The 12,171-nt window shown below is 32.3% G+C and overlaps 1 protein-coding gene across 4 annotated transcripts in view; it reads left to right on the forward strand.

Moving 5' to 3' along the window:
* Positions 1 to 12,171, forward strand: part of LOC149567030 (putative protein phosphatase 2C 60) — a 197,620-nt gene that overhangs the window by 135,543 nt on the left and 49,906 nt on the right. For all 4 annotated transcript variants that reach the window (XM_089820253.1, XM_089820256.1, XM_089820254.1 and 1 more), the window contains exon 5: positions 2,222 to 2,384. In XM_089820253.1, the coding sequence (XP_089676379.1) occupies positions 2,222 to 2,384 (163 nt within the window). The remainder of the gene's footprint in view (positions 1 to 2,221; positions 2,385 to 12,171) is intronic.

Consider the following 12,171-nt stretch of genomic DNA (forward strand, 5'->3'; position numbering starts at 1 on the left):
AATCAAATTGCATCTAGAACCAAAAATCAATTTTTTGCAATTTAGCCTTATTTCAACAAAATTAGAATTTTCACCAAAGAAAAATTTGAGATTTTTCAAAAACTCAAGTCTAATTAAAATTTCCCTTTTGAAAATCATCCAAATTTACAAAATTAAAACCAAATTTTCAAAAGAAAACGTCTAAGTACAAAATTCACAATTTTACCCTGCCAAGTTGAAATTAACTTAGAAAATTATTCGGCCTAGGGATAAAATTGATAGCTCTGGAAAATCAAGTTGAAATCGGGTGAAAATAAGCTAAGCCTCCCCATATTTGTCTTGAAGGTGCCAAGGCGTGAAATTTTCAAAACTCCAAATTTTTTAGGGCAGTCCAAAAATTTGCCAAGGCAATTAAAAAAAAAAGGGGGGGGTCCCCAAGATTTGGGGCAATGTGTGAAAACCTCACAACAAAATGCAGTCCCTATATACAAGATATAGTTGCGATATTTGTGTTGGTGTGCCAACACAAATTTGAAAGCACATACTCTACACCCAATAGAGCTCAGAGAACATCAACAAAAAATGGGTGCATAGAAGTGCAATTGTTTTTCAATCTTCGAGGCATCAAAGGAGAAATTTGCTTCCATGACACCTCTCTACTCTCCATACCTCTCAGGCCAATTGCTTCTCTCATCACCCACAAAATTGTGCATTTCAAATTGTGAATCAAGGAATGTATAGGGTACCATCATTCCTTTGCATTGAATGTGAGGTGTAGGGCATTTGAGAAAGAAACCTCAAAGGACACTATATTACACCACCTTGACAAATTGAATGCATTTGCCTCCCTATGAAATGAAATATTGTTCGTCCCCATCCATCGTATCACCTCCATCATCTTGGTAGTGATGATATTATCCACCTCATCTTGGAATAGTGTTGTCTGCCTCATACTACCACATCTATTGGCAACTTGGACAAATAATTTGCCAATATGTTTCCTTATTGATAGATATGCGAGATTTTGAAATTAGCAATTTCTTCTTGATGATTGAGATAACTTTTGTAGTTGTCATGCAAAAAATTTACCTGCCTTTAGTGGCATTCACAATAATTAGGGGGTTGTCTTCCAAATTTAGTTTATCTACTTGCACCTTGAGTGCCAACTCCACCCCGAGCAGTACAGTATGAGCCTCAACATCATTGTTGGTCTCATCACTTAACCGTTGTGCTTAATGGCAATGATATTACCATTAGAATCCGTAGCAACCCAAATTACCTTTCCCTACTCCATCAAAGTTGACTTTAGTCCATCTCTCCTTTGGGGCCTCCCATTTCACCTCCTTTCTTGGTTTTGCAGGATCAACTCTCAAGGACCCATTAATAGGTGAAAAACCTTGAATTTTATTCTATTAAAAAAAAAAACCTACCAAAAAAAATCCCATGATTTTTGTTTTAAAAGGATTCAGCAATAAACTTCAAGAAATTTTCCTGAAATTTCTAGGTAATTAAACCACTAATTTTATTGGAAAAAATTGCCAAAAACCAATCTTTGCTCAGATAATATGAAATGATAATCGATTGGTATTAAATAGTAAACAAAGGTGAGGAAAACTCCTTAAATTAGCAATTACAAAATCTTTCCTCAGTGAGAACGATTGAGAACTAAAGACAATATAAAGTTACTAAATTAACTAAACAACTTGAAGAACAAAAAGTTACTAAAAACTAATTGGCTGACTTAAATGAGATCTACTTACATGATCATTATACTAAATATTACAATAATACTTTAATAGAATTGACAACATAGATATGGAATATGTTGCGTAGAAGGTATATTATAATGTTTTATAAATAATCGACCTTGAATATATAAAGATATAGTCTAGTTTTTACATGCTATTTATATCATCAAATTCATAGGTTTGCAAAAGCGTTGATATAGAAACTAATAATTTGTAGAATATATTTTGAATTTGATATTTTGCTAGAAATTCTTACTATAGAGGATGATTCATTTTTTGCAACGTCTTGTCAATTTATTGATAAGGAAGCATTGAAATTGATGCATTTTGTTACTCCGTTATGATTAATATCATTGTAATGCTTTTGGATTAGTACATTAAAAAGGGATATGCTATTTGAATTTAATTTAAGTTTGATATTTTATTTCTTAAATAATTAAAACTAATGTGATATATTTCTAGTTTTTTAAAATATTAAATATTTTTCAACGCAGGATGGATGAAATGATGCGTGGACAAAGAGGATGGAGAGAATTGGCTATACTAGGGGATAAGTTCAACAGATTTAGTGGCTATTTGGAGGGATTTATTTGGTCTTCTCCCAGGCAAACGGAAGTCAAAGATGAAAAGCAAGAAGACAATTGGGCATTTGAACAAGTTTGTGATTTTTATTCCTTTCGACCACTGTATTAGACTATTTATGATGTACTTTTGCAAATTTTTCACTTACTAAAAAGAAATTAGTCATTAATAAAAACTCGATTTATTACCTTTTAAAATTTAGGTGGAGATTAATTAAGATTTATCTTGTAATCTATTCAATACTTGAATCTAGAAGTGGAGGCATTCAAGAGAAATTGCACAATGGAAACTTTTAAACAAAAATATTTGTAAAATGAGAGGAAGCATTGTAAGAAGATTTGAAAATCTATTTCTTTTTGAGATATTATATTATATTTGATAGAGTTAGGGATATGGTTAAATTCATTAGATAATCATGGAAGCCTAGTTTTACCATCAAAAAATACATATAAATTGCATTCTAACAATATGTTATATGCCTGCATTTGTGTGAATTTGAGAGCTGACATGATCACAAGAAGGTGTACTAAAGCTAGAACATGCTTTAAAAGAACATACAAGCAGTCAATAGACCCACTTTCAAATGATTAACCAACAAAATCCTTTGAAGATATAAATACAACTAAAAGTAGCCATTTGAGAACACACAAAAAGATTGGTTGATTCATATACACCAAAAGAAGGATGGCAATAAGATTAAACAATCTATAATGTTATTAACCAAGGTTAGTTCTATCCTTACCACAGGTAATTATTTCACAATTACATTAATGAGTTATAATTTCTGGATTTGATTGTGTATAGTTTTTTACCATCAACTTTTCGGATCATACTACATGATCCATCATCAGGATGTAAGAGAACATGAGGAACAAAAAATGATAAGTTGCAGATCTAGCAGACCACTAAAAAGGAACAAGAAAAGGGGGGAGTTTGGGTGAGGAGAGAGAAAAAAGTACAAAGGTGACAAGACATCACTCTAATCTTAAAAATATATAAAAAACTGATCGAAAACCACTCCTACAAAAAAGTGGAACTAATAAGTCAAAACAAATAAAAATACAAAAATAATGATTTAGAAAGAATAAGAATTGATAACTTAATAAATGAATAAATAAAAGTATAATCATGATAATAATAAAAAACAAAAATAGTAGTAATAATAATAATAGGAATTAAACTTAGATTAAAACAAAATAATTTAAAACTAATAAATAATAACAAAGAAATATGAGAACTACAAAAAATAATATAATTGATAATAATAATCTACAAGCACTTATACCCAAAGAAGACGAAAATATATATATATATATATATATATATATATACACATGCGAGTGTGTGAGGGTGTAAACAAATAAGGAGCACATGTATGCATCTATAGTGTTTTTATATATCTGTATTTCCATACTTCCATACATGTGCTCCCTATTTGTTTACACCCTCACACACTCACATATATATATATATATATATATATATATATATATATATATATATATATATATATATATATATATATATATATATATATATATTTTTTTTTTTTTTTTTAAATTTTTTTTTTTTTTCTCATCTTCTTTGGCTATAGGTGAACATTGTAGATTATTATTATTATCAATTATATTATTTTTTGTAGTTCTAATATTTCTTTGTTATTATTTATTAGTTTTAAATTATTTTGTTTCAATCTAAGTTTAATTCCTATTATTATTATTACTACTATTTTTGTATTTTTATTTGCTTTGACTTATTAGTTCCACTTTTTTGTAGGAGTGGTTTTCGATCAGCTTTTTATATATTTTTAAGATTAGAGTCATGTCTTGTCACCTTTGTACTTTTTTCTCTCTCCTCACCCAAACTCCCCGCCTTTCTTGTTCCTTTTTAGTGGTCTGCTAGATCTGCAACTTATCATTTTTTGTTCTTCATGTTCTCTTACATCTCGATGATGGATCATGTAGTATGATCCAAAATGTTGATGGTAAAAAACTATACACAATCAAATCCAGAAATTATAACTCATTTTCATAGATTGTGGAAATCTTATAGATCTAATTACATTAATTTTTTGCAAGGCAAATATAGCTGCTAAGAGGGAGAAGCTCCCTTTATATTGAAATTACTTTTGTACATTGCCTTAGCCAAACTTAAATATCATGATGTGAATGCCTTCAATGACCTTTGTATTCTTTGTATCTGAGTGGAAGAGAAAAGATCTTTATTGAAAGTTACAAGCGAAGCATCTGTTTCCATTTTATTTCTTGACAATCCATCTCTCATTTATGTAGTAGTGTGTTTCATGTCTCCATTTTTCTTGCTACAAGACTGCATGTTGCATCTCCAACTAGGCTATCATTGGGATCTCAATTTAAGCTTGCAAGGGCCTTGGAAACCTCAACTTTGAGCAGTGACCACAAGTCTTTAAATGCCATGTTCATCCCATTCGAGGTTGCCTGATGTCCTTAATATGTTGTAAAGAAACCTATACAGAATCTCTGTGCTGTGGACATATGGATGAGCTGGATGCTTCTCATCGATAATCATACATGTGGTTGACTCCTATGGCTTCATCTAGAGAACAAATACCTCTTTTAGTTTGTCTGTTAGGCTTCATTGGTTTTTTTTAATATGCACATCCTTTGACTGATTGGAACTCCACTGTAATGCTTTTGATATGCAACTTAAATCGATTATTTATGCTTCTTTTTGCCACCACATGCCTCCGAAACCACTTGATTCACTCCTTCCATCCTAATGTTTTGGCCATGTATCTTTGATCACTCTCAATAATGTCTCTATTGAAGCTTTGTACTGCACCAATAAGGTGGTTCGCACCTTTCAGTGTTTGGGACCAACATAATTAGGAGATGTATTGAATAGGGTATTCACAATCTCCAGCGAATAAGGTGATTTAACAGTGTTGAAAGGAAGCCCATTGCCATAAATGCAATTAATAATGCTCTGATCTGCAACCTCCTTGATTTCATCTTTGAAGGGCTTGTCTAATGGGCCTCTTTTTTCTGTGACCATAACATTCCCTAGTTTAGAAGGTGGTCGTGTTGGCATGAAAGGATGTGGGCCAACCAATTTTATCAAGCCCACTAGAAGGCCTCTTCGAGCTTGTCTTGGCAAGAGTATGACCAGTCTTTGATTTGTTACTTTCATGTCAGATTCATCATGTTCTCTAGTATATTCCATGATCAGACCTTTTGGTAGGCCTTTCTTATCAAGCACCAAATAAGGTTTTATTCTATGTCCAAGGATGGCATATAAATAACCTTTCACTCAATAGTATGAGCTCATATACTATATGTTGCAATGCACTACCAATGGAAACTCCCCACCAAAAATTTGGTTAATCATTGTTAGTATAATGCCGAAGTGGTGAATCGCATCAGTTTGCAAATGACTCTTTATTTTGGCCCCAAACAACAGAACAAGAACTTCCACTTCCAACCATTGTGTAGGAATAATGAAATTAAAATGGAAAAATAAAAAATATTGTTGAAAAAAAATGAGAAAATTTTGGCATTATAACCCCTTAATATGTGCATACAAAGCTTTAAAAAAATTCAAAACTTTAAGATTTTTTTAGAAAGCTTGAAACATTCTAAGACAACTTAACAAATCTTTGAAAGGCATGAAACAAGGAAAGAAAACAAGAGAGTTACATTAAAGAGACTAGAGACTAGGTTGGCTTGGCCCAGCATTGCACAAAAAAATCCCCATTATGGTGGAAATTTCATGGAAGGGACACAACATAATTGAAACAACTTGCTATTCAATTGCTCCAACAGATTGCTAGTTTCTTTGTTGCAAAGAAGAATCGGTCCACCTATAGCTTCATCTACTACTTTAAGAGAAATCGAAAAGCTTGTTGTAGTTTATAGTGCTTTGAGACTTCAGGATTGACAAGCTACTGAACATCAACAGACACTAGCAATGCACTAGGATGTTGATCTTGAAGATGTTAGGCATATTGATGAGGAGGTACAACCAGGACTGGTCGGGATACCACTGGATGATCCACTTCTGTCAGAGGGAGATAATGGCTTAGATGGTTCTAGGTCTTTGAATATTGATAGAATGAATGAGGCCTAGTTTCATAGGTTGTGCCTATAGTCTGTTATATTTTGATGTTTGAGACTCCTATTGGATATAAATATTAATAGACCATTGTTTTGACGTTTGAAACCATTGTTATAATGCTGTTATATTGCTGCTCATGATTTATATTGCTGCTATTATTATTTATGTTGTTATACAATTGTTGCAACACATGATTTACTTTTTATATCTTATCTTCTTGTTATCAATTATTGACATATCTGTCTTTTTCCCTCCCTCGCGCACTATAATATCGTAATATATTTTGAAAAATTGAAGCATGCATAAATTGTGTTGCAAAAATATAGAAATATTTGGCATTATAATTATTTACATCCAAATACTCAGCAAACAAAGCTTGTTGTGCATAGTCTGAAATTCCAATTTTAATTTTCAGTCGTAATATTTTATTTAAATTATTTAAAGAAAACATATATCTCAAAGACACAAATCAAAATCCCACAAAAAAAAAACAATTAGCAGCACTGGACAGAGTTTGAATCCATGGGGGTTCTTACAATATATTCCTTGGAGAAGGCCAAGTTCATTAAATAGAGGTGGTTTATAACAAAGAATTAAAATCAAAAAATATATAATAAATTGATTATGAGGTAAACAATGAAGAAATTTTGGAAAGGCATAATGAAGAGAAGACTGTTGAAGGTACACTTGCCCAGCTTTTAAATACACAAAATGTGATCCTTTAAGGATACGTGGGGTTCTATGTGGCCAAAGAATCATAATATTGATTGATATGGGAGCCACACTGTTATTTTATGAGGATCGCTGCAAATGTATTTGTACTACTATATCCAATATGTGTTTTCCAAAGGCAGCAACCCCTTGTACTTATAATGAGCATAAGCCAAGAAGAGACATGTCCCTTCATGGGACATGTCTATTCATCTATTAATTAGTATAATAATAAATTTTAATTATATATATATATATATATATATATATATATATATATATATAAGATTTCTATGATTCATTGTCATATTAATTTCTTTCACATAATAATACTTACATATATTTGGAGGAACCAAGCTAGTTATTGAAGGCGATTCTCAAATAATCCTTAACGCTCTAAGGAAAAAATGTACCCCTAACTGGGTTCTAAATTCTAAATTGGAAGAGGCTGCCCAACTACTGGATAAATTTCAGGAGACTAGAATCAGCCACATACATATAGAAGGAAATAAAGAAGCAGATGCCTTGGCTAATTAGGGGCCGATGGTGAAGATTTAAAGTTAAAAAATATCGACCAGCCCCTTATTTAGCAACCTTATCTTGAGCTTCTTAGCAAATTCCTTGCTCACTAATACTTTTGGTTTCAATCTAGAGTATGGCAATTTATTATAAGACTTTGTCAAGCTTCAGTGTGTTTGATCCAAGTATGGCATTCTAAATAAGTTTATGACACTGTCCCTAGAGCAGCATAAGGCATTAAGGATCTATAATTCTTGTTTTAATGATCCTCTACCTTTATATTTATGTTTGTCGTTCCCTTTTTTCCTTTCTTGAGGCTAGTATTCATCTCGTCTCCTCTAACATTCATAATTCATCTTGTCTCCTCCAATAAGGTAAATAAATTTCAATTTTAAATTAACTAAAGAAGTATCATTAAATTTTACAATTATATCTAAAAGAACTCAAAAACACTAGTAAAGTTAAAACATTCTAATTATCTTCGTTCACATTAATTTCAATTCAGAAATAAAACTATATTGAACAACGAAATTTACACTTAAAAGAACTAGGGACTGAGGATCCCAAATTCCAATACCGAAGAATGTTAGTCTATTGGGAAGACTAACTCCTAAACATGAGCTTGAAGTGTATCTAAAGCTACAAGTGCATAGAAAGGAATATAAAAAGTAACAACAAAAGGAGGAAATTTAATCACTCGAAAATTGATCAGAAAGAGGATATGATCAATAATAGCCAGAGCGTAAAGGATTCATTCAATTGTAAAGAGATGTAATTGAAAACTCATACCAAGGGTTCATATACAAGTATAATTTTCTAATGTAAAGAAGGTATGCCTTCCTAACCCCTAGCGGTTTCTGGCGTCTTGTAAACCTACAAAACTAATGAAGTTGCTCTTTAAACTTTCTCCAAAGTAAAGTAGGGAATGCCCTTTGGAAGGCCTTTGCAAATACACAAAGGCAAATGTACCAATATGTAAATAGGACATAAATGTTTTGGGCAATAATGGGGGTTTTCTTCCCCATTCTTTTTCCTACAGTACTTGCACTCTAAACGGGGGAGATTTTGCGAAATAAATATATAGGGCATTTAGCTTTTTACTGATAAAAAAAAACTTATATATATATATATATATATATATATATATATATAAAAATTATATCTCGTATATATATATATATCTACAAGAGTATTGTCTCATAGGTTTATTTGAATCTACAAAACGTCAACGCTCCCTGTTATCTACGGAGGATAAACACAGGATAGATTTTACACCAATGTTAATATTAGGAATGAAATTTTTTAAGGATATCTTTGATTAGAAGATCTCCAACATTTTGATACCACATTTGTTATCATGAGTATTGACCTTTTAGAATATCGACACATGATATTCATGAAATACTCAAAATATATCTATTTAAGCAACTCATAGACTGTCAAGTGAATAACATCTAACACTTGATTGCTGATTTACAAGATATAATCCATCATGATTTGTTTCAACATTTACATAAAATGTATATTATGATTTAAGTTATTGTAAGATTGTCACCTTCCAATAACTTCTCCAAATACAAGTGATAATCATTTGGAAGTCATCACTTCCTCATGATGTACAAAGGGGGAAAGCCCATACATGATTGAAATCAAAAGTTTACATTAAGTCACCATAGATACTGTCATGTGGTGTTACCACGACATCCACGATGAAACATATCAAAGAATAAGATTTTCACCTCAAGCTTATCCCTCATAGACAAGAATGTATTACAAGGGATTGCACTTGGAACTTCTTTACAAAGAAATACTAATCTTTTTGACCTCCTTGTCAAGGTTACTTCCAATGAAGTGTCAAAGCTCCCTCTGAATTTGATATCAACTTTTTTGACCTTTTAGTACAAGGTTGTCTCCGATCAAGTGTCAGATTCCCTTTGAATACTTCTGACCTCGTGGCAGCAAGTCATGTCATGCTCCTTGGTTCAACAAGTATCCATCTATCTAGGAATGTTATAGTATATATATCCATATAAGACTTTCCAAACTACATACATGGAACTTCATCCCATGAATCATAGTCCTTTAATTGCTATAGTTTTCTGATCAGTAGAGAAAATCCATTTGAGCATAGTCTACTCTTGAACCAATATGACCAAGATTCTCGGAAGTCAACTGAAACATATCATCTGCTTGCTCACTCTTTGATGGATGTGCTAGACTCCCTCTTGTTATTGAAGGGTGCTCATATTTGGTAGCATGCCTAATGTACCATTCTTGTATTCTTGCAAGAAGATCCTCAGAGACAAGGGAACAAATGAAGGCAAACAACTCTTATAGTACATATAGAAATACAAATAAGAGAGAGACTATAGTGAACAGATAAATGTAATACTCAAGGATAAAAAAAAACTTATCTAAATGAAATGTCAAAGTCCCTGTAAATGTGAACATCTTCATAGTCATTGACTCAGTCTCATGGTAGCAATTATCAAGTTCTTCCTTATTTCAGTATAGGTCTTCTTCCGAATTGCAACTTGGTCCATCCATACAATGAAGTATCCCAAACCTCTAAATTCTTTCATGAGAATGTTTTGCAATTTATCATGACTTATTACGATAGCATCTCTTGCTACTCTTGAAGTAATACTTTCCTCATATTCATCAATTTAGAGAAAAGAATATATACTCCCCTTGATGCAATCGTGTTGACCATACCCTCCAATCATTGCGGTCCAAGAGATTGAGTTTCATTCAAGCATTCTATCAAAGACTTCATAAGAATATGCCAAAAATCCATTATGCTTACCCATGGAATAAAAGCTTTTAATTGGGCTCTCAACATGAATTTGATAGGCTCATCAGATGCAACACAATCAAAATATACAGGAGGTGTAGACAAGTTACTTATATGACAGTATATAATGTCCTTGAAGTAAGTCATAATAGATCATCACAACTTGTCAGACAAAGGAAAACTACGATATTATAAATATGTATGTCTGACATAATTTTAAAGGAAATGTGATTTACATATTATCGCTACTTTATCTTATCGCTACTTAGTTTGTCATCACACTCTTCTCTAAATGTTATATCTTTAATCATATCTTTTAGAGTATGACTTATTCATCATTTACACTATACCTATATGATATATCTCCTAATATCTTGGTCAAATTAATGAATCATCACAGACATTATCTTTGCAAGCAATCCCCTTTCAGTATGTTGATACCACCATGCTTACGTGTCGGTGAGTAATCCCAGATGATTATATCCGCTCATTCATATTGTTATCTATGTGATCACGGAAGAATCCAACTATAACATAAACATTGTTTGCATAGACACTAGATACTGTATTTGAATATTATTGTTATTGCTAATTGATTCTCCTTCAACCACTCGACTTTCAAATGTATTCCTTCTATCTTAGTCACAATGTTCATCACATGATGATTACATAGAGAATATTATCACTATTTTGTACCAGCATAACCATGCTATGATCAATGCATTCGCATATGAATTTCTCTTCATTTTAGAATCAAGAAAAATATAAAGCCCAACTCCTATTGATTTTCGGCAGCATCTGACCATTTCAGTTCCTATCCACATGAGTAATATTTTTATTGTAGGTTGTTAGCAATAATCGATAACAGCTCCTTACCATTTTTCTTTCAGTTCTTTTTTCTGGCATGGTCATCATGAATCATTAACATCGTGATGCCTAATCAAGGCTCAATAAATCCCTTATCTGAACTGTTGTGCTACCATGCATGTATTGATATTGTATGGATCTTCTGTAGAAAACACTTTCCCTTAACACACCAAGTGTTTATGACCTATTAATATCTCTGAAATTCTTCTATGATGGCTACTGGGAATCCCTCTTTGCTTTCTGTTGCAGACAAAATGCCTCAAGGCCAAACCTTTTTGTATGCCAAATCAAAGCATTTGGAATAAGCCTAACATGGAGTGTGTCGGGTCTTACTTTAGGGAAATGACAAACTTTGTGTAAGTAGTGCCTACTAGCATAGGAGATTGGACACGTTAATGCCTATATATGTATACATACATACATATATATATAGTCCATGTCATTTGACGTGCTCTTCCCCTTATGCTGCATTCATTATCGAATTGTTCTAGATATATGATCAGACCAAGGCTCTGACTAAAGTCTTGGTCAAATTAGTTACTGTAGAAACTCTCTATATTCTTCCCTCCACAACACAAATATTTCAACTAAGAATAAGTTGCCAAGGACATTTAATTTGCTTTGTCTAGTTAATTGTAGACTATTTCTGAAATCTGACAGGCTTGAGAGGTAACCTGCTCTGATGCCATGTTATTTTATGAGGATCACTGAAAATGTATTTGCACTGCCATGTCCAGTATGTGTTTTCCAAAGGCAGCAACCCCTTGTATTTATAATGAGCATAAGCTAAGAAGAGACATGTCCCATGAAGGGACATGTCTATTTATTTATTAGTAATTAGTATTGAGAAGAGCACACAAGGAATTTGGATGAGGTATC

The sequence above is a fragment of the Cupressus sempervirens genome, chromosome 3 (genome assembly GCF_028749045.1).
Source record: "Cupressus sempervirens isolate cs-2001-9-10 chromosome 3, ASM2874904v1, whole genome shotgun sequence".
NCBI lineage: Eukaryota > Viridiplantae > Streptophyta > Pinopsida > Cupressales > Cupressaceae > Cupressus > Cupressus sempervirens.